The sequence below is a fragment of the Podarcis bocagei genome (genome assembly GCF_964188305.1).
Source record: "Podarcis bocagei genome assembly, chromosome: 8".
NCBI classification, from domain to species: domain Eukaryota; kingdom Metazoa; phylum Chordata; class Lepidosauria; order Squamata; family Lacertidae; genus Podarcis; species Podarcis bocagei.
In genome coordinates this window covers 71733799-71760250 of record NC_138133.1, presented here as the reverse complement: position 1 = coordinate 71760250, position 26452 = coordinate 71733799, and the positions used below count along the sequence as shown (strand labels likewise).

General features: G+C 41.6%; 1 protein-coding gene across 2 annotated transcripts in view; it reads left to right on the top strand.

The window, feature by feature from the left end:
• The first annotated feature begins 1419 nt into the window (after positions 1–1419).
• LOC308592728 (nardilysin-like) overlaps positions 1420–26452 on the top strand; it is a 40721-nt gene continuing 15688 nt past the window's right edge. For both annotated transcript variants that reach the window (XR_014010627.1, XM_081204432.1), the window contains exons 1-20: positions 1420–1781; positions 2882–3236; positions 4440–4521; positions 6856–7009; positions 7689–7762; positions 10799–10894; positions 12229–12351; positions 14541–14598; positions 15317–15390; positions 16421–16490; positions 17655–17732; positions 19356–19476; positions 20395–20453; positions 21137–21191; positions 21375–21479; positions 21701–21824; positions 22609–22695; positions 23456–23575; positions 24781–24832; positions 25789–25939. Coding sequence is in view for 1 of the 2 variants with exons in the window: in XM_081204432.1 (XP_081060558.1) it covers positions 1585–1781; positions 2882–3236; positions 4440–4521; positions 6856–7009; positions 7689–7762; positions 10799–10894; positions 12229–12351; positions 14541–14598; positions 15317–15390; positions 16421–16490; positions 17655–17732; positions 19356–19476; positions 20395–20453; positions 21137–21191; positions 21375–21479; positions 21701–21824; positions 22609–22695; positions 23456–23575; positions 24781–24832; positions 25789–25939 (2235 nt within the window). In the remaining variant the exon portion in view is untranslated. The remainder of the gene's footprint in view (positions 1782–2881; positions 3237–4439; positions 4522–6855; positions 7010–7688; positions 7763–10798; positions 10895–12228; positions 12352–14540; positions 14599–15316; positions 15391–16420; positions 16491–17654; positions 17733–19355; positions 19477–20394; positions 20454–21136; positions 21192–21374; positions 21480–21700; positions 21825–22608; positions 22696–23455; positions 23576–24780; positions 24833–25788; positions 25940–26452) is intronic.

Genomic DNA, 26452 nt, shown 5'->3' with positions numbered 1-26452 from the left:
CTGATTATCTGGATCCGCCTCAGTCTGACTTCAGGGCTGGGTTGAGGATAGAATCAGGTTTGATCACTCTGATGGATGACCTTTATTGAGAGAGAGAAAGAGGAGTGCAACCCTGTTACTCTTACCATGTATAATCATATAAATTTGTAATATGTCCTCCAGTTCGTTGTCTTCTTCTTCTTCTTCTTCTTCTTCTTCTTCTTCTTCTTCTTCTTCCTCTTCTTCTTCTTTCTAATAACCTAACCAACACCAAGCATGGATGGCTAGAGAGATATACATGTTGAAACCTGACATTTGTGTGGCTGCACTGAAGCCTACTGTACAGAGATAAGAACCACATTTGTTGCCCTGCTTATCCCTGGCCATCAGCCCCCAGAAGGCAGACCACAAGGAAACATGACTCTCAGGCTGAAGAATGGTTCCTCACTACTGGGTTAGGCAAAGGCTACAAAAGAATGGACCTTTTCTGTACAGGTGTCCAAATGGTGGAACTATCTCCACAGCCATAGTTTTCTGGTGCCTTCGTTGTTATCTTTCTTTTTAGAAAAACGTATTTATTAGAACATATGACATGGAACAATTACACAAAATGGAAATAAAACAATGTCTCCCGATATACTAACAAAGTTACATCAGAGTGTATACCAAAACCATCACAGTTTTAACAGACTACAAAAGTTTATATGTAGGCGAGAGGAAGGAACAAAAAATAATAACTTTTTGCCATGCATGGCAAACTACGGGTACACGACAATTTTTATGCAGTCTTGGGGTGACTTTATTGATTACACAAATAATGAGGCATATGGTAGAACAGAATAATCTTTTAGATACTCTATGGCGCATGTCCTGTTCACTCAAGCTTTTAATGATATTTATGGTCTTTTTTTCAGACAAATTTTGAGATGCCAACCTTTTGTAGTAATTTCTACTACTTGCTGCTACCTTTTTGTAGTAATTACTACCTTACTACCTTTTTGTAGTGGCTGGGGAGACTCAGTCAGATGGGCGGGGTATAAATTATTATTATTATTATTATTATTATTATTATTATTATTATTATTATTATTCTGCTTGCTGCTACCTTGTGTATTAATTTTCCTGTCTGGTTTTATGTGATTTTGATTGTTGTTACCCACCCTTAGATTATTTCAGATGAAAGGCAAGATAGAAGTTTTTAAAGTAAAATTTAGAAAAACCCAAATCTCTCCTGAAGTAACTTGAGGGCTTTTTATAAGTAAAAAACAAACAAACCTGGATACAAAGGTTTCAAACAAACCAATCCATTTATAGAAAGGTGACTGAATGAATGAATTTGATGTGTTTAGTTTTCTCCATTTCTTGTCTTATTTCCCTCACTACCCCTCATGGAATCATGGCTTGTTCCTTTATCTATGTCATAAACAGATGCTATCTCTCAAGAATCCAAGCATCCAACGGGGTCTGGGATGGATTGTATAGCCCTGGCAAGGAGGCTGGTTTTGGCATGGAAGAACAGAAGTTACTGCAAGACAGTAACTAGGCAGGAAATTCAAGTGCAGGGTGGCTGGCAAGCACCTCACAAATCACCTCAGAGCCACAGCAATGTCTAGAGGGACAAAGCCTGATGCGACTGAGAACTGCCCAGTCTTACGCCCACCGCAGCAGGGGAGACAGCAGGGCTGTCGTAGGACCCAGGCACGACAGGAAGACTCTGACGAGGAAGGGCACAAGCACCGGGCCAAGAAAAATGCAGGGGACCCCGATATTGTGAAGTCCCCCAGCGACCACAAAGAATACAGGTGAATAAAGGGTCTGGAGAAAAGAACAACCCCCCCTCAAGAGGCCAACAGCACTGTAAATGTCACAGTGTGTCCCAAGTACGTAAATAATCTAAAAGTACAGACTCGGTCACATAGTAAGTTTAAAAATTAAGAAGCAATTAAGCAATATCAAGGCATTCCCACCAGCATACCTGGCTAGTAGTGGATTCCCGCCCCGCCCCCCATGCAATGGTGGGAACTTGACTTCCAGGAAATCTGCATGAATTCCTATTATTGGGAAGGGGGTAGGCTGTGCTTAACTCAGTGACAATAGGCGAAGGTTGCCTGCCGCAATCTCGTGGAGAATTGTTTCCCATGTTCTTTTTGAGATGCTTCACTGCTTGGAGCTTGTAAGAAGATGATGACAAACTGGAGGACATAATAGAGATTTATACAATTATACATCGTGCAAAGGGAATATTTTCCTTCTCTTTCGTGGCATTAGAACTCAGTGTAAATAGATGCGAAACAGACAAAAAAGGGAAGACGTTTGAATGACATTTAATCACCTAGTACAATTTGTTGCCGCAAGATCTGATTATGGACTCTGGATTAGATATAGTATTTAAAAGGAGGGTAGATAGATTTATGGAGGACAGATCAGTTTTACTTAGCATATTAGGTAACTGGAACATCAAGGTTCAGAGATAGGCAAGCAACTAATACCACTTGATGGGGTGGGGCAACAAATGAGAGGGGAGTGATTGTTGTTCTCATGCTCTGCTGAGGACTTCCTGTGATTGTCTGTTGACTACTGTTGCAAGCAGGACATGCTGCTAGTTGGACATTTGGGCTGTGCTCACACTGACACATCCATAGTGCAAAAATAAATGTAGTTTTTAATCCAGAATCATTCATACTCATCCTCAACAGGCTGCTTTCCACAAAGGGTGGGTTTAGTTACTGGATAGGCATTTGAAAACCCTCTCCTTGACCAGATTATCCTTGCATTTTTCTCCCTGCACATCCCCAGGTTAATAGAGAAGGGAGCGGTGACTGCCATCTTGGTAAATGCACGCCCACATTGGGCAAAAAGAGAAATAGAAACGATAAAAATGCTCATGGAATTACTTTTGCAGGTACATAAAATTAAGCAATGGCCTGAATGCTTTGCTGATTTCTGACTTATATATGGATGACTGCAATTCTTCTGAGGCGTCAGAAGAGGAAGACATGTCCTCTGATACAGACGATGGGAAAGACAGCAGCTTTGAGGACGAGAAGGATGGGAATGTGGAAGAATTTGGAGAAGTACCTGGAGGAAGAGAGGCCACTATTGAAGGTTATGCTGGAGTTCTAAGTGGTCTTGGTAAAAAAGGTAAACAAAAAGAGCGCCGTGGAAGCAGAATCAAAGATGAGAACGATGACTATGAAATTTATGAACAGCTAGTCAAGAAAGAAGAGGAAAATAAGATGGACAGCGCAGAAAAGCAGGTACGTTAGCAAGCAGCACAACTGCATGTTGACCAGGCAACCTTTTCCCTAAGCTAAATATAGGGCCATTTGACACACAACAAAAAGGGAAACCTGTAAGGTATGTTCAAGAGGGAGGAGCAACAAATCAGTGAGTATACCTGTACAATACACATCTCTATGCAAGCCTCTTTTAGCCATGTTTTTACTTTTTGTAGGTGTATACCTATATATCTTTTGAATTGACTCGTACAACAGTGGTTTTTAATCTTTATTGATGTATATTTTCCATTTTTAACCTGCCTTTCAAAATGAAATCTTTCCAAAGGCGGTTTACAAAATGGATAAAAACAATAGTGATGAAATAGGAAAAGGAATATCACAGCATGTTTCATGGAGAAGAGGGCTATCAAAGGCTACTAGTCATGGTGGCTAGTCATGCTGCAGTAATGCTTCTGAATACCAGTTTCTGGAGACCACAGGAGGAATAAGGTTTTGAGTCCTCTATGAAAGGGGGAGAATGAGCTATACTTCTGACTGGGTTGGATGGAGGGGCACTGCATTTTAAAATTTTGCATAGAACTAATACTTACTTACACAATATGGAAAATACAGGTGACTACAAAGAGAATTTTGGTGTCAACAACAACAGCAACAACAACAACATATATTACTTCTACACCACTCATCTGAATGGGTTGCCCTACCCACTCTGAGCAGCTTCCAACATAATAAAAACACAGCAAAATATCAAGCATTATCCCAATACAGGGCTGCCTTCAGAAGTCTTCGGAAAGTTGTGTAGTTCTTTTATCTCCTTGACATCTGAAGGGAGCGCTTTCCATGAGGCAGGCACCACTACTGAGAAGGCCTTCTGCCTGGTTCCCTGTAACTTCACTTTTTGCAGAGAAGGAACCACCAGAAGGCCCTTGGAGCTGGAGACACACCTCACCACACACTGAAAGCACATTATTCCCCCTCCAATGGATCCTGGGAACTGTAGTTCTAGGCTAAGCTATTGCTCCCAGTATTCTTTGGGGAAAATAATTTGCATTCAATGTGCTTTAAATTTATGGTGTGAATGCAGCCTAAGTCTTGATCTGTTTTTTTTAAGATGGGGAAGCATTGTGATGGAACTGGAATTCTTCTATATTGGGGAAACATGCTGCTTTCTTTGTAATATAATGTCTATTCCCCCCCCCTCTATATATATATTTATTACAGTCTGCAGCTGCCCTTGCTGTTGGTGTTGGCAGTTTCTGTGACCCTGATGATTTACCTGGACTAGCTCATTTTTTGGAGCACAGTACGTAGCTACTTCTATATGTCTTTCTACCAAAAAAGAAAGCCACAGAAAAGATAATCTATAATTTATTGGCCTGGGAGGCAGTTTTCTGGAATCAAAACACAATTATCAATATTTTCTTTTACTCACAGCTTGAAACTGATTTATAGTTTTATTTTAAAAGTTGATGAAATCATGGTTGAAAAGAATTAATAGATTAATAAGAAATAAACTTAGCAGTTAATGGCCCGAAGAAAGAAAGGTCTTCCCATAATCTCATACCTTCCTCAGCTTGGTGTCTCCAGATATTTTGGACCCAAGAGTCCACTAGCTCCAGCCAGTATGCCCAATGGTCAGGGATGGTGGGATGTAGTCCAAAACATCAGGCTTGAGGAAGGTTTTGTGAACATATCTGCATATTGAAATCATTGGGGTGGCTGGGGAAGCCTGCTTTATTTGCCTGCTCTGTGATACCGTGTGATATGCGGTACCACATTTGAGGGGGACCTTCCAAAATCCCTCCTAGTGGACCATTATAGTGGTTGCCTAGCAGTAACAGCTGAGTCTGGGAAGCCACCCACCTTTAAAATTTCCCATAATGCCTTAGAGCAATATCACATTAGACCAACCTTTCTTGGCCCATTGGCTCATTTGCAAACCCATACACAGTTCACAACCAAGGACACACAGCAAACTATCCTGAAGTACAAAGCTTCTTCTGAGCCTCATTTCAGAGGTCTGGGAGAGGAGAAGACTTCTGTCTGTACTCTGTGGCACTGCAGGGGGAGGTTAAAACGGCAGGCACTTTCCCAGATTCTGTTGCTGCACCAGATAAATTCATGGCTGAGGGAAAAGGCAGTCTGGAGGGCCCAAACAAGTGCCAGCACCATTGAAACCAAAGCAATGCTTGTGGGTTCTGCTACAGCACCTGGATCATAGGAGCTGCCCAAGGTCCCAAGGGCTGAGATTGGCCTTGGATTCAGAGCAGAGCCAGCAATAAATTACACTGACCAAGTTGGAGATAACTATTAGCAAATACAGGTTCTGCACTAATGAGCACTGCTGAAGCAATACAACCTGTGCCGTTAATAATGATTGTGCAACCCGTACAGAACATAGGCAGCAATTATTCATACAATTAATAAATAAAATAAAAATAATAAAAATCTGACACTGCGAGTTCACTTTATTTTAGATAGCTTATAAGTTTTCATGGCACTTTGTAAGTAGTTGTCTTATTCTCACAAATTTGATAAATGGTGAAAAATTGTTTTTGAACAAGAATATAAATTGTGTGAATAACTGCCACCTATGGGACGCAGGTGGCGCTGTGGGTTAAACAACAGAGCCTAGGACTTGCCGATCAGAAGGTTGGTGGTTCAAATCCCCACGACCGGGGTGAGCTCCCGTTGCTCGGTCCCTGCTCCTGCCCACCTAGCAGTTCGGAAGCACGTCAAAGTGCAAGTAGATAAATAGGCACTGCTCCGGTGGGAAGGTAAACGGCGTTTCCGTGCGATGCTCTGGTTCGCCAGAAGCAGATTAGTCATGCTGGCCACATGACCCGGAAGCTTTTAAAAAAAAAGAAATTGGAGACTACGGCAGCATGAAACTGACTTCTCCTCTGCCCTCTTCATGCCTCTCCTGGTTCTGGGAGATGTGGAGGAAGGGGAGCTTGTTGCAGCAGGAGGGGAAGACACCCTAACTTCTTCACCAGCCTGATTCACTTCTGCCTCTTGGCCTCCCTCCTCCCCTGCTTCAGCTTCTGACTCTCAGTCTGCACATCTCTCTGCCACAGACTCCCTGCTCACTAAGCCCTGTGACCTCTTCAGCTTCAGACCCTACCTCCCAGTCTTCTCCCTCTGACCACTCATCGTTGTCCCACCACTACTTCCCGGGATCTGAAATTTCTTCCTTTGGGGGTTCCCCAGCTGGTTCCTCCCACCATTCCTCTGTGTCCAGCCAGTCTCTGACAGTAGTGTAATCACCCCAGTGTTATAAAACCACCTACCCCCAGCCTTTGAGGTTTGCCACAATCAAGCCTTGCACTCCTTCTAATGCAGCGGTTCTCAACCTGTGGGTCCCCAGATGTTGTTGGACTACAACTCCCATCATCCCTGAGCTCTGGCCTTGCTAGCTAGGGGTGATGGGAGTTGTAGTTCAACAACATCTGGGGACTCACAGGTTGAGAAAGGCTGTTCTAATGCATCGTGAAAGCTTTTTGGCTTAAAGCAGGAGGCCTCAGCAAGAGGTATGCCTTGGGTTCATTGAAATGATCGACATCTGTGCATGCTCTGAGCAGACAAGTATCCCAGGATTGGAAGGCATGCACCCAATTTTTTCAATGTTCTCTTTCAGTGGTGTTTATGGGTAGCCAGAAATACCCAGATGAGAATGGGTTCGATACATTCTTAAAGAAGCACGGAGGCTCAGACAATGCTTCGACAGACACAGAGCGAACAGTCTTCCATTTTGATATCCAGAAAAAATATTTTAGGGAAGCCCTCGACAGGTAACTTTGCAACACAAAACCAAATAACAACCAGGGAGATGTACACTAGAGGAGTGGGAGTGAGAAGCAATGTGCAAAGTTATTAATGGTCATTATATGCAGTTCCCACTATCTGAACACAATGCATTCTCAGGAAACAGTTTGCGAGGTGAGGGTTCTCATAACAAGCAACAATTTCCACTGATTCTCATGGGGAATTTTGACCCCCAAAAGATGGGGGGGAGCAGGGAAACTCCAGGAAACCCTATGAAACCTTGCAAAAGGCAACCATGGAAGGAAAAAAATGTTCTTATTTGTCCTATCTCTTTTCTTTCCTTCCCCACCCACCCACCATGATTTCTGGCAAAATGACTGCCACATATGATCAGAACACAAGAAGTAAGACTTAGCTGAGGCTGTTTATTTGTTTACAATACTAAACTCAGGTCTGCCTGTTTGGATATTTGAATCTGTAGGGGACGTATAGCAAGGTTTGGGTACTAATACCTCATGTTTGGATAAGTGAATATTTGTATAACAAGTGTTTGGATAGCAGGACCCATGTGTAATTTTAAATGGTCTACTCTGAGTAAGTTACTTGAATGCAACCCAAAGGGACTGTATATGCACTTTTGAAAACAAAATATTATAGTTCTGCTTTTCAGCACAGCGGAAACCCAATTTTCAATTTCTCTTGTAGATGGGCACAATTTTTCATCCAGCCACTGATGATTAAGGATGCAATTGACCGAGAAGTTGAAGCTGTAGATAGTGGTAAAACAAATGTGTTTGATCTAATTTTTTTATTGTTGATATTCTTGCAATTCTTAAGAGAAACGATCTCATCAGGTTTACGTAGCATTCCTATCGTGAAATTTGGATGACCCATGTTTTATGTAACCACTTTATAAAAGTAATATTTAGATACAATGGCCACAATCCAAATATTTAAGCCTCCTTAAGCCCTTTGAAATAATGGTCTTAAGAGTGTTTAACTTTATGTTGGATCGTGGTCAATAAATTTTGAGAGTGTAATTTTATCAGTTCCCAGAGCATACCAAACTAGGTAATTAAGTGTAAGGCTGCAATTCTAAGCATATCTTCAGGAAATAAATCCCACTGAATTCAGTAGGACTGTAAATGCATTCAGGCTATAAGTTGTTATAAAATGTGGAGATATGTCACTTTCTGGTGTGAGTTCACAATGTGTGTTAATTGTGAGGATGACATGGGTAACGAGCTAAGAGGAAAAGAGTGACCACCTTTATCTAACTCTACTCTTTTATGTCTGAGGTTAAATACAAAGATTCACAAAACACAACATACAACGTGGGTTTCTCGCTGTGGGAAAAATCATTTCCTCCCCAACCCATCCTGGATTTTTCAACTGTGCTTCCAAACTTTGGATCTAATCTTCAGCTGTCTGATTTTGTGGATATATTCTCTTTAATTTCTGAGTCCTCATTTGTAAAGCAGGACTATTAATGGCCTACCTCTTTAGTCTGATAGGATTTTAGACCTGTAATCCCATTTAAAATTGGCCTTGCACACTTTGTGAAATATTCAACAGGCTGCAGTACAATCAGAGCGTAGGACAGGATCTGGTGCTAGACATTGCTGTGCCAGGCTCAGTTCCAGACCCTAGATTTTGTCCTGCATTCAACTACAGAGCATTGAATCTGGCTCCTTTTTTGGCAAACTATTTTACACTGCACATCTATGTCTGTCTTCTTGTAGGGATGGAGGAGAAATTAGATCCTGTTTGCATTTAAAGGTGAATCTATCCAATTTGCAATTTTCTGAAACAATATGAGAACTGAAGCACAGCCATCCTTTGAAATTTGCACTTCTCCCAATTTTGTGATGTGGTTCTCCCAACCAATTAATGTTTAAAAGAATGCATATATTGGGGAAAGTGAGCCTAAAAATGAATACAGTAGTGAAATACAAAAGCACATTACATTAAGGGACATTACTTTCAAAAATGTGCACATTATTCTAAACTGCATACAAAAATGTGTTTATTAGGAGATGTAGAGAAATGGTCATGCTGCAGGCTCTAGCAGTTAGGCAGTTAAGAGCATGGCAGGTGACAAGAACAGCCATTACATATGGAAAAAAGGCCCTGGTATGTCAAGAAATGGAACCTTTGGACAGGGAGAGGGTAGAAAGGAGGAGGCTGCTCACAGCCACCTTGGGGACACCCTTTTCCTACATACACAAGATTATATGCCAGCAAATGTGTACAGCATGCTCAGAGGATGGTGTTTGATGAATGGCTGGATGGACCACACTTTCCTGCTTAGGATATAGCTGCAGTTCAGCAATCCATGTTCAGCAATCCAGTACATTTCTGAGCACAATTAAAAGTGTTGGCGCTGACCTTTAAAGCCCTAAATGGCCTCGGTCCTGTATACCCGAAGGAGCGTCTCCACCCCCATTGTTCAGCCCGGACACTGAGATCCGGCGCCGAGGGCCTTCTGGCAGTTCCCTCATTGCGAGAAGTGAGGTTACAGGGAACCAGACAGAGGGCCTTCTCGGTAGTGGCACCCGCCCTGTGGAACGCTCTCCCATCAAGGAAATAAGCAGCTATCCCACTTTTAAAAGACGCCTGAAGGCAGCCCTGTTTAGGGAAGTTTTTAATATTTAAAGCTATATTGTTTTTAACACTCGATTGGGAGCCGCCCAGAGTGGCTGGGGAAACTCAGCCAGAGATGGGTGGGGTATAAATTATTATTATTATTATTATTATTATTATTATTATTATTATTATTATCCAAAAAAAGGCAAACTGGAGGATAGGTCTGAGTCAAAGCACTGCTATACAGATGCTGGATATCAGATACACAAAAGTTAGTTTTCTGTACCATTCTTACCATTAGGGAGTGCGTCATAGACAAGATACCAGTGTGGACAGCAGAGGCGTAGCATGGGGCTGCCAGGGGGAGGGTGGCCGCGAGTGCACAATTCTTGTGGGGGCACAAACCAGGCCACCCCATGCAGACAAGCCCAGCCCAGCCTGTTTCTCCTCTCCACACAGCTGAGGTCAGCCCCACTTTGCTCCATTGGGGTTGCTCTGGCAACATCAGTGGCAAGGGCTGGGCTAGCATCCCACTCCACTGCTCAGTACACACACGGGCCAGGAGCCAACAACCGACACTACGTTGCTGGTGGACAGCTTTAAAAGGGGACTCAATAAATGTATGGAGAATATGGTGACCAATAGCTGCTGGTCAATATATTACCTCCACTATCAGAGATGGCTATATCTTGCCTCCAGTATCAAAGGTAACTGCATACCAGTCACTAGGAAACATGAGTAGGAAAACACTGTTGGGCTCACGTCCTGCTTGGGCATTTGGTTCGCCACTGCGGGAACAGAATGGTGAACCAGTCTGATCCAGCAAAGCTCTTCTTATGAATTAAAGGGCCACTGTGATCTCTTCCTTTCCTTGCCATCCTGCTCATCCCATGGCACCATGTTGACATGGACCTAAAGGAGGAGAAGGCAATTACCGCAGCTCCCACAGCTTCCATTTTCCTTGTGATGCTGGCTATTTCTGTTCATTTAATGGGCAGTGCCTTTCTTCCCTGGTGCCCTGGGAACTCCATGATGCAGCCCATCAGATGTACGCAGCAGAATGGTTTGTTTCTTTCCATCCCTCTCAATGTAGATGAGGTAGGTAGGTCACTTCATTCACTGCTACTTCGTGTATGTGTGTTATTAGGCTGTCTCCTTGTCTAAATGATCTTATCACTGAAAAAGGTACTCTCCCTTCTGCTGCTTAATGTGTTCTTCAAAACAAACAGAATATCAAATAGCCAGGCCCTCTGATGCTAACAGAAGAGAATTGCTACTTGGAAGCCTTGCAAAACAAGGACATCCTATGAGAAAATTCTTTTGGGGTAAGTATAATGTTGCGAGGTTCAGTTTAAAGTGCGGGGTTTTAGTTTAAAAGCATTAGGGAATTCTTGAGCTGTTGTACTTGAACAAAAGCCCTTAATTCTGGTTCCTTCCAAAGATCTTTGGCTGGTGGTTGGTTGTTGTTTTTTTCCTGCCTTGCTTCATTTCTGCTTAGTTTGGGATTTAACCCAGCATGGCCCTGAAACGCAAGCCCTGGCAAACAAATTTAGCAGATTATTTTTGACCAGCTGATTGCATGAAGCTGGCCTGTCAACCCTGCAGAATAGCAGGTCAGGCAGCCATTACTCCCAGCCCTGACTTCATAATGCATATTAACTCAGTATACATGAGACAACAGAGTGATTGAGTAGTGGGGGCACATTGTTATGGTCTATAACAACAACCCGGCATTGAAGAACAAAAATACTGTTCCTATCATGCCAACATTGGACCTGGATGACAGACTAAATCCTTATCTCCCCTATCACCCATGGGCCAATGACATGAGGCGTCCTGTTTTTGCCCATGTAGATGATCAGCTGATGTCCAACCTTTACAAACCCCATTTGGTCCAGTTATGTCTAGCATCAGGTGTTGAACAGGCAGACAAGACTTGGCCAAATGACCAGGTGGGCTAAATGGGGAGGCCTGGTGAGCTTAATTAGGCTTTTGGGCCAGAGGTTCCTGACCTCTGAAATAGGGGAAGAGCCATAGTTCAATGATGGAACAGATGCTCTGCCTGAAAATGGTCTCAGGTTCAGTCATTGGCATCTCCTCAGGAAGGTTGTAAAGGACTCCTATCTGAAATCCTTGAGACTTTCTGCCCTTGGATTGCTAGATGGACTGATAATCTGACTTACTGTATTTACTCGTCCAATGTGCCATCAAATCTAATGCACACCTCAAGTTTTATAACCTTGAAACCAAAAAAAGTATTTGATGGCGAATGTAAATATGCCATCGAATCTAATGTGCTCCTTACTTTTGGCAGCGTAATTTGACCCAAAAGGGTGAGCATTAGATTCAAGTGAATATGGTATTATAAGAGAGCTGTTTAGGTTCTTGAGACATGACTTCTGGAAGTATCCATAATTTGCCCTTATTTGGATGAGACTTGTTTATTAGGTGGAATTTCTAACTGAATGCAGTGTAACTGTCAAGACTGATATTTATGACTTGGGCTAATCACGCTAAAATAAAAAATAAAAAATAGATGCACGACTGGTCCTGGAGAAGCTTTTTAGGACTAAGATATCTGATTCACAAACACGCAAACTTAAAACCCTTGCTGATTTCAAAGTCAGAAAGCAAACCTTTTCCTGTTAAAAATTTGCAGGTAATGCGGAGACACTTAAACATTCACCGAAAAAGAACAGAATTAACACCTATCAGAGGCTTAGGGATTTCAGGACGCGTCACTACTCAGCCCACTATATGAATCTAGTTGTCCAATCTAGAGGTATAAAAATCTCCCTGTATGAACTATAAGTTATATATATGTGAGTAAGCATGTCTGTTATACGATGCTATGTTAAGTTGTTGGTTGGGGGGTGCATGTATGTTTGGGATAATTTTGTCATGGTTGGCATGAGATCCCATACCATGAACTGTTTTGCTGACAATGCAGCACCCAAGATAAAGTGCAGATAGCAGTTGGCATGCAGGAGCAACTTTATGACTACAGGGGTCACCCATGCCAGTACCTCCTTTGGCACCCACAAAAAATATATCAGTGAATGGGAGACTGTTTGCTCTTCCTGCTCAGTTCATATTCAGACTGACTCAGCTCCTCCTACAACAATAGTAAAGGTAAAAGGGTAAAGGGACCCCTGACCATTAGGTCCAGTCGTGGCCGACTCTGGGGTTGCGGCGCTCATCTCGCTTTATTGGCTGAGGGAGCTGGCGTACAGCTTCTGGGTCATGTGGCCAGCATGACTAAGCCGCTTCTGGCAAACCAGAGCAACACACGGAAACGCCGTTTACCTTCTCGCCGGAGTGGTACCTATTTATCTACTTGCACTTTGAGGTGCTTTCGAACTGCTAGGTTCGCAGGAGCAGGGACCGAGCAACGGGAGCTCACCCTGTTGCAGGGATTCGAACTGCCGACCTTCTGATCGGCAATTCCTAGGCTCTGTAGTTTAACCCACAGCGCCACCTGCGTCCCTTTTCTACAACAAATACTTGCTCTTAAATAAGCCCACATTTCTTGAGATGCCTGGATTAGAAACCTACCTTCTCTTCTGTTCTGAAAGGGAAGAGAGAGATGCAAAGAGCTTTTCTCTGTGTGTGAACATGGCAGTGGGTGAACGTACTTTCCCCCCTTGATGGAGGGGTGCCCATCCACACTATTTTGTCGTCCAGTCTATTTTTCTACTTCTTTCAGTGTGGCAGCCATTTTATGTAATTGAGACATGGTTCACCCCAGGCCTTCCTGTGTTTATGATGTAATTCACTTAACACCAAAATGATATTTAAGCAGCTTACAAAGACTTACAGATATGGTACATAGATAGATATGCATATAGAATGTACATACAGTGGCACCTTGGGTTAAGACCTTAATTCGTTCTGGAGGTCCGTTCTTAACCTGAAACTGTTATTAACCTGAGGTACCACTTTAGCTAATAGGGCCTCCCGTTGCCACCACACAATTTCTGTTCTCATCCTGAAGCAAAGTTCTGGGTTAGCGGCATCTGTAACCTGAAGTGTCTGTAACCCGATGTACCACTGTATTTCATTTTATAAGCATTTGCACAAAATAAAACAATAAAACTAAAACGCAACAGTACTATGCAATGCAATAAAGTTCTAGAAAGGTAAAAAGCATAGCATCACACTTTCAAAATATTGTAAGAGTCAGGGAAAGTCAGCAGGAACAGACAAATCTTCAATTGCTTGAAGTGTTCTCACGTTTAGTGTCTCCTGAACTGCAAGTTTAGTGTGGATGTCTTCAGTGGGTATTTTTCAGGGTCTTAATCACACAAGGAGATTCAATGCACAGAAAGGGTTCCCTACTATATCAATGTTTTTCATTTGGTGAGTAATGCCTGAATAAGAATAACTGAGAAGGTTGCTGGTCAAAAGGTGACTCATAGGGTGAAAGTTTATTAGGTATACTCTGACTAGTTTGTTCATTGAGGATGAACATCAAAACGAAGTGTGGGAAAAGTTGGGAGCTCCTGCAACTTTGCGATTTAGTTGATGCAAACATCTACGCATTGTGGATTGTAGCAAAGAAATTAATTGCACATGTGGAAGGACATCCATTTGTACAATGGAAATCCCCATCCCTTGCCTCCCCTATCGCCCCTCACCTGAAATGTGCTCTTTAGGCTTGGGGAAAACCCCATAGCAGATTTGAGATGGTGTGGGTGACGCACAGGAGGAAGAGGAATGAGAAGTACCATTGCATGAGTGGAAGTCGTTCCATCAGTGCAATGACTTCTTTCCACACAGCCCCATGTGTTCATATTATTTAAGAAGGCTGCTTCAATATTTTCACCTTAACTTTGTCCTTGTGAGAACATATTGCTTTCTTTCTCCTCCCCCTTCTTCCTCCTCCTCCTCCTCTTCTTCTTCTTCTTCTTCTTCTTCTTCTTCTTCTTCTTCTTCTCTCTCTCTCTCAATATTTCAATATTTCTTTATTAGAAACTCTGGACACTTTGGAGAAATGGGTGACGGAAATCTTCTCACAGATCCCAAATAAGTAAGAAATTTTGTTGTTGTTCTTTATCCTAAAACTGTTGATGGCTTGCAAAATCTGATACTTTGTGACATATCAATCAGAAATATAAAAGAGAAAGAATACGGTCAAATATTACTATGCATTCCTAAGATATCATTGTAAGGTGGAGTTTATGTGTACCAGTTTTATCCTCTTTATCATAGACCTTTACTTTACCTGATCTGTTTTGTTGAATTCTGCCAAGCCAGGGAAAAGAATCAAAGAATTATATTAAGGGGAAGAGAACTAGATATTTGAGAAATAGATGGATGTACTAGTAAAAGGTACCGATCCTTGACTTCCTTTTATTTAGAGATACAATAGGGCAAGAGCAAACATTAGATTGGAAATGCTGGGTCTTCCACCAAACTTGTAGTCAGTGTCAAGGAAATAAATTCCATTCTGAGAACCCACTAAAGCAAAGGCTCAGATGTAGTCATAGCATCCCATGAAAATAATGTGTAATTAGCTATGCAGTCTTAGTTCAATTCAATCCTGTGCATATCTACTCAGAAGCAAATAACATTGAATTCAATAGGATTTAGTCCCTTGTAAATGTATATGAGGTTGCTGCCTAAATATATAAATATTTGGAGAAGAGAACTGAGAGCAGGAATCAGTGGGCATTGCAATTTTTTTATTTAAAAAACTCAAGCTATAACCCTGAACAATACACTATTGTTTCTTTATTGTTTTTAAGTGGATTACCCAAACCAACTTTTGGTCATCTGCCACAGCCGTTTGACACACCTGCATTTCACAAGCTTTACAAAGGTAATTAGTCTCAACCCAAAAAAATTTATCGTTGGGAAATCTGAAGGGATATCACTTACGAAACTGAGGACCCATCTACACTGTTCAGTTAAAACATTAAAAATGTGTTGTAAAAATGTGACACCAGAGGGCGATGTAGAGCAGCGATCCACTGTCAATGGAAAATTGCATCAGAGCTACATTGCTTTTTCAAAAACCTTTACTGTAAGGTCTCAGGGTGGGTTACAATGATAAAACAACTGCAGCTAAAAAAACAAGAAAAGTGTAAAAATAATTTGAAACAGGTCCCTATATTTAAAAAAAAAACCAATACAAACATTTAAAACAATTACATATGGTTTAAAATAGTTCAAATATAGATGCAATGTGGGGTAAATATTTCTACTGACAAGACATATTGGAAGAGGAAGTTCTCCACTCAAAGTCCACCTCAGCCACAAGGTCACAGTGTGACGTTAAGGCAAACTACTATCTTAGCTTCAGCTGTCTCTAATATGTCTCTCCTGTTTTGGCTTCTTCAGCCACAGCAGGCTCTGTAACTCTCCAGTGCCAGTGTGGTGTAGTGGTTAAGAGTGATAGACTTATAATCTGGTGAACCGGGTTCGATTCCCTGCTCCTCCACTTGCAGCTGCTGGGTGACCTTGGCCTAGTCACACTTCTTTGAAGTCTCTCAGCCCCACTCACCTCACAGAGTGTTTGTTGTGGGGGAAGAAGGGAAAGGAGAATGTGAGCCGCTTTGAGACTCCTTCGGGTAGTGATAAAGCGGGATATCAAATCCAAACTCTTCTTCTTCTTCTCCAGTTGTTTGACTATGCCCCTGAAGGTGCACTCTTCCATTGCTCCTGAGACAAACGGATGCCAACTTTTGGTGGTTTATTTTTACATGGCCTTATAACCTTTGGAAGTAATATGTGTCCATGTTTATTCCTCTCACCACCTCTTTCATCTCCCTCACCCATATTCTCAATGTCTACTGCAAGAATAACCATCCATGTGAATGTTTGAAATTGACTCATTTCTCCCGCCTCAGTTGTTCCAGTGAAAGAAATACATTCTCTGAGCATCTCTTGGAGTCTTCCCCCACAAGAAAAGAATTATCGGTAAGAGATCATTTTAAACCTACTTCCATTTATACAACGCAGTAGCCATAAATCGGAATCCATCACCTAGTCACTATCATTTTCCTATTTTGTCTTTGGTTTCCTTGGGGTCTATAGAAAATTGCCTCATGCTGAGCAAGACCAATAATAATAATAATAATAATAATTTTGGTTATACTCCGCCCTCCCTGGCCAGAGCCGGGCTCAGGGCGGCTAACACCAATAAAATTTCAGTAAAAACATAATAGGAAAGAAAGAAGACGAAGAAACAATTTAAAATACAGGTTAAAATGCAATTTAAAATGCAGCCTCATTCTAAAAGTCAAAACCATAAGAGGAAGGAAACATACGGGTCAGACTGAGTCCAAACCAAAGGCCAGGCAGAACAGCACTGTCTTGCAGTCCCTGCAGAAAGATGTCAAGTCCCGCAGGGCCCTAGTCTCTTGTGACAGAGCCTTCCACCAAGTCGGGGCCAGTACTGAAAAGGCCCTGGCCCTGGTTGAGACCTTGTGACTTGGGACCTCCAAAATGTTGTCATTTGTGGACCTTAAGGTCCTCCGCGGGGCATACCAGGAGAGGCGGTCCCGTAGGTACGTGGGTCCTAGGCCGCATAGAGCTTTAAAGGTCAAAACCAGCACCTTAAACCTGTCCCTGTACTCCATGGGCCACCTTGTTCTGTATCATCTCACTGGCAGGCAGTAGCTCTTCAGGGTTTCAGACAGGAATCTCTCCCTACCCTAACTGGAGATGCCAAGGATGACTTTCTGGATGCAAAGCAGATGCTCTACCATTGAGCTATGGTCCTTCCCTTTATTGTCTATGAAGCTATTCAGCATATAACCATGCAATCCAGTTTGCCAGAGTTGCCCGTAGTGTTCCTCAGTGCATAGCTAACAAGTCCATTTTGGCAAAACCATGGAGTTCAAACCCACCAAGTCCCTAGTTCCATGATCTGCTGTGCAAAAGAAAAAGGGGAAAGGATCAAATAACTCTTGAGTAGTAGTGTTGCAGTGCAACACCGAGGTTCAGTACAACTGTATTAAAAGTTGAAGAATGGATTGGTTAAGTTAAGGACAGATGATTAAAGAAGGGGAGACAAGTGTTGGAGTTAGGAGTTTAGAGGCAAGTGTCAAACTTATTTAATGTTTCCCCCAATCTCTGTAGGACTAAGCCTCTTCATTACCTCTCCTGGCTGGTGGGACATGAAGGCAATGGCAGTGTGCTCTCGCTTCTTAGGAAAAAGTATGTCTTGAAGATTTTGCTTTGTCCAGTTTGCACTGAAATGGGGTAATCTTTTGTTGCATGATGAAACAGCTAAACATGTCAAATTATCCCTTTTGAATATTGAGAGGCAGTAAGATGACTTACAGGTTCTGAGACACTTTGAGCTGTTGTGAGTATACATAAATCACCCCTTTTCTGCTTTATTTGCTTTTAAAATTTCATTTGATCGGTTTTTAGGTTGTATTTTTGTTTTAATGGGTATTGAATTTTAATAGATATTGGTTTTTATATTGGATTCATAATGGATGTTGCATCCAGCTCTGTCACTGAAACCACAGCTCAGTTTGATGACAAAGAGGGTCTTTTTCCAGCTTTGGTCAGCAAGACAGCTACAGCTGTTCCTTGATCAGAGTAGCTTGACCACAGTTGTCCAAGGATTTTGTAATCTCATGGCTGGAGTATTGCAATGTTCTCTGTGTGGGGTTGCCCTTGAAGTAGATCTGGAGTCTGCAGCTGGTGCAGAACACTAGGTTGCTTGTGGGGGCAAACTACCGCCAGCATTTAATATTTCCTGCATTGCAGGGGGCTTGGACCGTATGGCCTCAGGGTCCCTTCCAACTCTACAATTCTATGATATCTTGCTTGTGGGATTTGACTGGCTGCCAGTCTGCTGCAGGGCCAAGTTCGAGGTTTTGGTACTAACATATAAGGCCCAGAACCAGGTTACTTGAGACACTGTTTTAGCCCTTATATACCTAGTAGGTCACTGCAGTCTGCAAGAGAGCTTCTGCTGAACAGGGCAGAGATTTCAGTGTGGTTGCCCCATGGCTTGCAGTGTAGCTGCCCCTCTTCTCTGGAATAGCATTCATGTCAAGATACCACAGGGACAGACTTTCTGCATTTTCCGGAAGCAACTGAAGATAGTTTGGTTCCGACAAACCTCTCTTGGTTGATTAATGAATCTCTGCCATGGATGTCTATTTTGCTGTTGCTTTTTAAAACATAAATGCTTTTGTGCTTTTGCCTGTTTGTTTTTGTTTTTGTTGTTGCTATTTTTTATTGTACACCACCTTGAGATAGGTAGAATGTGATTACTAATAAAAATGTACATAACTTGGGGGTTGTTGTTTTTTTACTTATCAAACAGTTTAGAAATGCTTTTAAATAAAATAGTAATCATCTCAAGTTACCCACCTTACTGCTTGAGTTGGTTTCCTGATTCTACAAATGATTATGTCTTTGTTAAAAACCAGAAAGTCATTCCAGATCAATGCACTGCAAATCATGTTTATCAAATGACAAAGTTTTCTAGTAGGATGGGTTGCTGTGTGTGTGTGTGTGTGTGTGTGTGTGTGAGAGAGAGAGAGAGAGAGAGAGAGAGAGAGAGAGAGAGAGAGAGAGAGAGAATTACAAATAAATTTGCATTTTGCACCTATAAGTACCTTTTTGAGGATATTCAAGGTCATGGAAGATCACTTACCCTTTTATGTTATTTTTGAAGTGGCACACATTTCTAAAAGCAAAACATCCTTAATTCCACCTCTGTTCCCAGTTCATTGTAACAGTAATGCACTCAAAGGTAAGATGCTTTAAAATGCAATGTGGTTCATCTGCAAAATCATGGTTTTAATTTTGCAATAGATTTTGGGCTCTTGCATTATTTGGAGGAAATGGTGAGACAGGATTTGAACAAAACTCTACTTACTCCATCTTCAGCATCTCTGTGACTTTGACTGATGAAGGTTTTGAACATTTTTACGAGGTAAATTTCCCTTGTTGTTATTTATTTACTTTTATTATTTACAAAACATGATCCAGCCCTGAAACAGACAGGCATAACTATCCGTACAAAGGACAGAGGGCTGTAGCCAGCTAACTTTTACCCAGAGTAGTTCCATAGAAATGAATGGAACCTAAGTTAATATGACTAACTTGAATAAGGGGGGGTTACAGAGTATAGTAAAAACAATAATTATGAAAAGATAATTTGTAGATATTAAATATATATTGAGCATATAATAGATTTTGAGCCACTGCCACTGCTGCCCTGGAAAGTGTAGACAATACTGAGCTGGGTTAGGCCAATGGTCTGACTTGATATAAGTTTGTTTCCTATGTTCTCATGTGAACAGCTGTTTGCACCAGGCTAATCCGCACTTCCATTTTGCCCCACTGCTTTCTCCCAGGAAAACCTGTTGTTTAGCGCCGCTGAATCAGAGCAAACAGCAGTCAGCTTTTCTGCAGGTTGCTGTTTGTTCTGATTTACCACTAAAGAGTAGGTTTTCCCAGGGAACACAGCAGGGAAAAGGCAAAATCTCTTGGACCTGTGCCTAAAAAGCATGAGGTAAGTGGGAAACTGCTTGGACTCATGCTTTCTAGGCACAAGACATGCGGAAGTGTGGCCGCCCAGCACTTCTTCCCTACAGATGACCTTGTTATGGCATTGATGTTCAGAGACAGGGCCAGGGGCACATTCCTGCTGCCCAGTCATCATTTGATGCCCCCTTCATGCAAGGAATGCCCAAAGTAGGATAGTAAAGTATCATAGATTAGCTCTTTCGTTACAGTGCTGCCTTACATTTACATGTACTGGAAAACGTGGACCCTCTGCTAATTCTTTGAAACATTTTCTTGTAGGTAAGGGTAACCAGATGAATCGTTTTCTTTTTTCTGTCTTCAGGTTATTCATATTATATTCCAGTACCTGAAGATGTTGAGAAAGCATGGACCTGTAGAAAGGTGATTTTAAAAAGGAAGTGCTAGAACCAAAGAAAGCGACTAGACACATTATACTAATCAGCAAAACTTACTAGGCTTATGAAATAAGGGGACAATAGTTACTCTGTTTCTGATGATCAACAAATACTTATTATCCAATATATAATATGCTGAAGACAACTCAAAAAACCATTATTAATAGCAATACCACCACACAAAAGCACTTTGGGTCAATCCACTCTGGGCCTGTTGCTTCATATGCAAAATATTATACATTTGAAAATAAATATTTGCATAAACTCCTAGACCAATATATAGGTGAATGAATGCAATTTTTCTTAGATTTTATCAGGGCTTCACTGCCGCTATAATCAATATGAATAGGTCCTTTGTATATACTACTGAAAAAAAGCTTAAACGTTTGTATGTATGGAAATTGCATGCATGTAGAATCTGTTCATATAGTAGACTTGAACATGTATAGATCAGGGGGAAACACAATTCTATTCCCCAATATGCATCCAATCTTTGCAAACAGATATGTGCAGCAGTTTTTAACCAATGTGGTCTGTTAGTCCCATTTCAACAGTATGAATACTTAATGCAGAATAAATACCTTCTGCGTGATATCTTACTTAGAAGTTCAATTTGATTATTTTCTTGAGAGTTAAGGATTAATATGGACTCAACTTGTTCCCTCACAGAATATGGAAAGACATTCAGAAGATTGAAGGCAATGAATTTTGCTTTCAGGAACAGGTATTATCTATTCAATTTTCCAGTATTTTCTTGTATCTATACTAATACTGATATTTTCAATATGTGACTAGTTTTGCATACTGGTGTTCACACATCCCAAACCTCTCCTGTTTCAGGGACTGCTCTCTAAGAGACATCCTAACATTGTGATGATTTCCAAATCATATTTTGCTCATTCCCCAGGTTGATCCACTTGAATATGTAGAAAATATTTCTGAATATATGCACATATTTCGAAAGGAGGACTTTCTGATAGGAGACCAGCTACTGATTGAATATAATGCTGAAGTAAGTAATCTCCATCTGTCTTTAGGAGGAAAGCTGTTATGTAGAAGTCACTTTGAAATTCCCTCATAGGAGTTAAAAAATGTGTTGGTAACTAGAACATTTCCAAATCTTTTTCCAGTGGAGAAATACTTGTTATCAAATATTTGAATTGTGTACTTCCCTGACCAGAAATTAGGAATGACTAGTTGAAAACAAACTGATATGTTCCATTATGTTTATAGGTCATTGCTGATGCCCTTAACCATCTCATCCCTGAAAAGGCAAACTTCGTTTTCTTTTCTCCTTACCATGAGGGGAAATGTCCCTTGAAGGAGAAATGGTTTGGGACACAATACAGCGCAACAGGTAAAACAATGTAAAGTGTCTGCGATTTAAAACATGCCTCTGAAGCTTTTAGAGCAAGATGACAGCTAAGGATTTTCACAACAAGAACATGATGTAGTTCAGCAGAAGAGCATCTGCTTTTTGTATGCAGAAGCTTTCTGGTTCACTCCCTGCTGTTCCAGGTTGAACTGTGAACATCTCCCATTTGAAACCCTGTAGAGCAGCTTTTGGTCAGCAAGGACAATACTGAACTAGATGAGCAATGTTCTGACTCAGTATAAGTAGTTGTATTAGGTGGTAGTGCTGCTCTGGTTCGACAGAAGCAGCTTAGTCATGCTGGCCACATGACCCAGAAGCTCCCTCGGCCAATAAAACGAGATGAGCGCCGCAACCCCAGAGTCGGTCACGACTGGACCTAATGGTCAGGGGTCCCCTTACCTTTACGTTTATTATTACCTTCAGCACCAGAGATCAGATGCCTCAGAATACCAGTTCCTGGGGTGTCATGAGTACTATTCCACTTGTGTCCTGCTTGTGAGCTTCCCATAATAATCTGGTTGGCCACTGTAACAACAGAATGTTGGACAAGGCAAGCCTTTGATCTGATTCAATAGGTTTCTTCTCATGTTCTTTTAGGTGCCTAAAGCTTGTGTCTGCTTGCAGAATTACGCCAGTCTGAATTTAGGCCCAGTGTTGATTCAGTGCAGCGTCCTGGCTGTTGAACCTGGTTAACACTTGGCTTGGATGACCCTCCAACTTACATTTTGTGATAGCAGAATAATGCCATTTTATGTCATATCCACAGAAATCGATGCATACTGGAGCACATTGTGGGACACGGATTTCATGCTGCATCCAGATTTACACCTACCGGAAGAAAATCAATTTATAGGTAAGCAGTACAAGAAGAGGATCTCGTTCCAACTGCATATCCTGCCTGAAGACAGTCTTGCAATTGCCTGGGTTGAGAACAAGCTTTCCATGAATACAGTTGTACGCAGAGGACTCTTTCCAGACCTTACCCTGAGTACATTTTGGTTGACGTGTCAGTACACTGTCACCTAATCCTGTGTTTTCAGCCATGTTCATCCAGTCATTAGTTGTAGCCTCAATAATGGACTTGTATGGGCTTCCATGGACCAGTCACAGCTGAAAGAACTCATATCACCAAAGGTCTGTTCAAACACAATACATTTCAAATTCACACCTTTGGCTAAGGGTCATTGAGTGCATGCTGGTAGAAGCAGTTGTTGTGGCGATGCAGAGCTGCCCTCCAGCATTGCTGCAGGATGGTGATGAGGTTGGCGCTGCAAGGATGCTCCATCAGAGTCATTCAGAAGTCTCCTTGCTTGAAGATTGTCCTCCACAGGTTGGAGAATAATGAGAACAGTGACAGGAGGTGGAACTGACACGGTGGTTCTCGCTGCCTCCCTCATGTCTTTGTTTAACTTCCAATGATCATGAACAAAAGCACAAAAGCCAGATACTTCTTGTTACAAGTGTGGATCAGTGCTTTATGTCTCTGAGCATCTTCAAAGGCAGGTGTAACAAGCACATATGCAGCAGTTACATAAGAAACTACCTTTACATCCAAGTGTTATGGATGAATGGTGTTCACATTTAGCAATCTGTTATTTTATCTCCCATGCTAGCTACAGATTTCACTGTGAAGAAATCAACTGAGCACAAAACAGAATATCCACACAAAATATTGGATACCAAACAAGGTTGTCTGTGGTACAAGAAAGACAATAAATTTAGTGTCCCGAAAGGTAAAACTCAATATATTGCATTTATAAAATGGGTACAACCAAGGCGTGTGGCGCACACACATTTACAAGTTTGGGAGAGGACTAGCTAAATATTGCTAGAAAACTTCAAGTTTGTTTACTGTTAAATGCAATCAGCACTCTGGAGAGTGCTTATCATTCAAAGATTCTTAGCAAGGTACCCTTTGGGGAAACTGACAAGAAAGGGGTTTAAAAAGAGTGCTTCACAAGAAGCTAACAAAAGGTGAAGCAGAATTTGGTGTCTGTCTTCCTGCACAGTTGATGTGAGGTTGACTTGAGGATACACTTGCTAGTTGACCTAGGTCCAGCATACAGCTAACATGGTACACGAGGGTTCGGTTCTGGGGGTCCACTTGTAAACACAAAAATGCCTAAATCCAGGAACTGCCCCCCACCCGCAAGATAGAGGTCTACTTGCCCAGCTTTGGGAAGGAGACAGGAGGACTCAAGGACTCTGCCAGAGCCCTCACATCACCTTCTCAAAGCTAGATAAGCTCCGATTGCAGTTTTACATGTGGGGAGAGGGAAGGGATAAAGAAATTGCGAGGGGAATCTCCTATTTGTAGTTATCGCTTCCACTCACAGAGTCTCTGAACTTTGGACCCTTTCAGTAGCCAAACATCTCTGCACCTTTCATAAGGATAGAGTAGCCCTCAGAACTGGCCCCTCCTTCATTCCTAAGGTAGTGTGTCCTGTTTTCACATGCAACCAGAATTGGTATTTCCTACCTTCTGTCCAAATCCCTCTCACTGTCTAGAGAAAGCTCTGCACTCCCTTGATGTCTGGCTGGACCTGAAGGTCAACATTAGGAGTTTAGGCGTATGGCCGCTTCCTGTGTCTCCTTTCTCCCTACCCCATTACCTAAATGTGTTGCCCTGCACACTGTCCAGTTGGAGACTGTCCAATGGATGTACATTTAGAATAGTGCTAATCACCACTCAGTGCTGATTAGATAGAAATTGTGCCCAAATGCGGCCACTGAAAAACAAAGAGGGTGTCATCAGCCTGCTCACTGGAGCACCAAAATGCGCAGGAATTGCATTTTTTAAAGTACAACAGCCCAGAGGAGCAGAGGCAAAAAGTCTAAGGAGTACAGGGCATTTACACCCTCCTCCTGACTAAATCTCCTCGTACATGAAATTTTGATTCTTCTGTTTTTTTCTGTTTCCCTTCTCCCTCCTGCCCAGCATTTATCTGTTTTTATCTGGTGACTCCAGTGATACAACAGTCTGCATTAAAGTAAGTAGTGATATCTAATATATTACATTAATTTAACTGGGAGATAGGAGGACATTTCTATTCAGATTACTTTCCATTTTTCCTAATTTGCTGTTGCCTGGATTGTATAAAGTGGCAAGTTGATAATACAGTGTTCAACATTTATTTGTCTGCTTTTCTAGATACAGGATGTAGTGGAAAGTATCTGTGGCTTCTGAACATGGCTGGATTTGACCCTTTTGCTTCATAACAGCTTGTAGTTCCTACTATGAGAAGGCATCATCTAGGGAACTCTCATTAGGCTCTCATTTCCACCTCTTACAATTAACTCTCATTTCACAGCAATGTCCTTAGCCTGAAAAAGTCAGAGACCAAAAATAAAGGAAAATAGAACAAGCCTCCTTTGACACTTTCTCCCTATTGTGATGAGTAATGTACAGTAAGAAACTCTGAATAGTGGAAAATATATCTAGATGGAATATAATAATACAATAGTTTACCTACAATACAATACAATAGGTGCTTTTTATAATAGTGGTATATTATAACATGCTATGATTGATAGAGTGAGATTATTTGAGGGGTGTGTGTGTGTGTTTATATTACTATTACTATTATTATTATTAATTGAATTTATATACTGCCCTATATCTGGAAGTCTCAGGATGGTTAATGCATGATTATATTGTATAATCTTTACATATCTTTTAATAATTAAAAAAGAGCAACCGTCAAATGATGCCTTTTATGAAAATCTGCAGAAATTAATGGCATCTGCCTTTATTTGGTTGCTATCTTGACATTACAGTTATTTCAAGAACACGTAAAGAGGATTTTTCATTGTTCGAAACTTTATCCTTCCTAAGTGTGATAAGATTGTACTAACACCCACTTTCATGTGTAGCCTGTGAATTATGGTACTTGAACTCCTTTGAGTCCACTGTTTTAAACATTTCCACTTATTCTTCTCCATCCAGTATGGTGCTTTTTGATACTTTTGTAAGCACACTTTCCCACAACCTTGCTGAACCAGCATATCAAGCAGATGTTGCTCAGATGGAATACAAAATCATAGCCAAAGAACATGGTCTGGTTATTCGAGTGAAAGGCTTTAACCATAAACTACCTGTGAGTAGTCCATATATTTTAGTCAATTTAATCTGTGTCGGCCCCAGTGAACATGTACATGGTAATGTCATCATCAAATTGGGCAGCTTAAATAAGGTGAAAGAATAAGGAGTCCTTCCTGTAGTCCTTATGGTATCATATCTATTCTATGTCTGAGGTTGAAGGATTATTTGTGATGTTGGTCCAGAGAGCCAGAACAGGGATGTTGTTAGTGTAGCATCTATCCAGCTGTGCTACAGTCTCCCTAACTAAGCTGGTGGGGGTCCTCTTAGATGTGGTGTTGGAGAACCCTTTCATTGTGGTGTTAGGGGACTTCAGTATTCACGTCAAGGCTGCCTCAAATGGGCCAGATCAGGACTTCAGGGCCTCCATGACAGCCATGGGGGGCTTTCTCAGTATATCAGTGGTCCCACACACATGCATGGATGCATCCTCGACCTGATCTTTGCCACAGAACTGATTGGTAATACTCCATTGATTGGAGGGGGCATCACTGTACATCCATTGCCATTG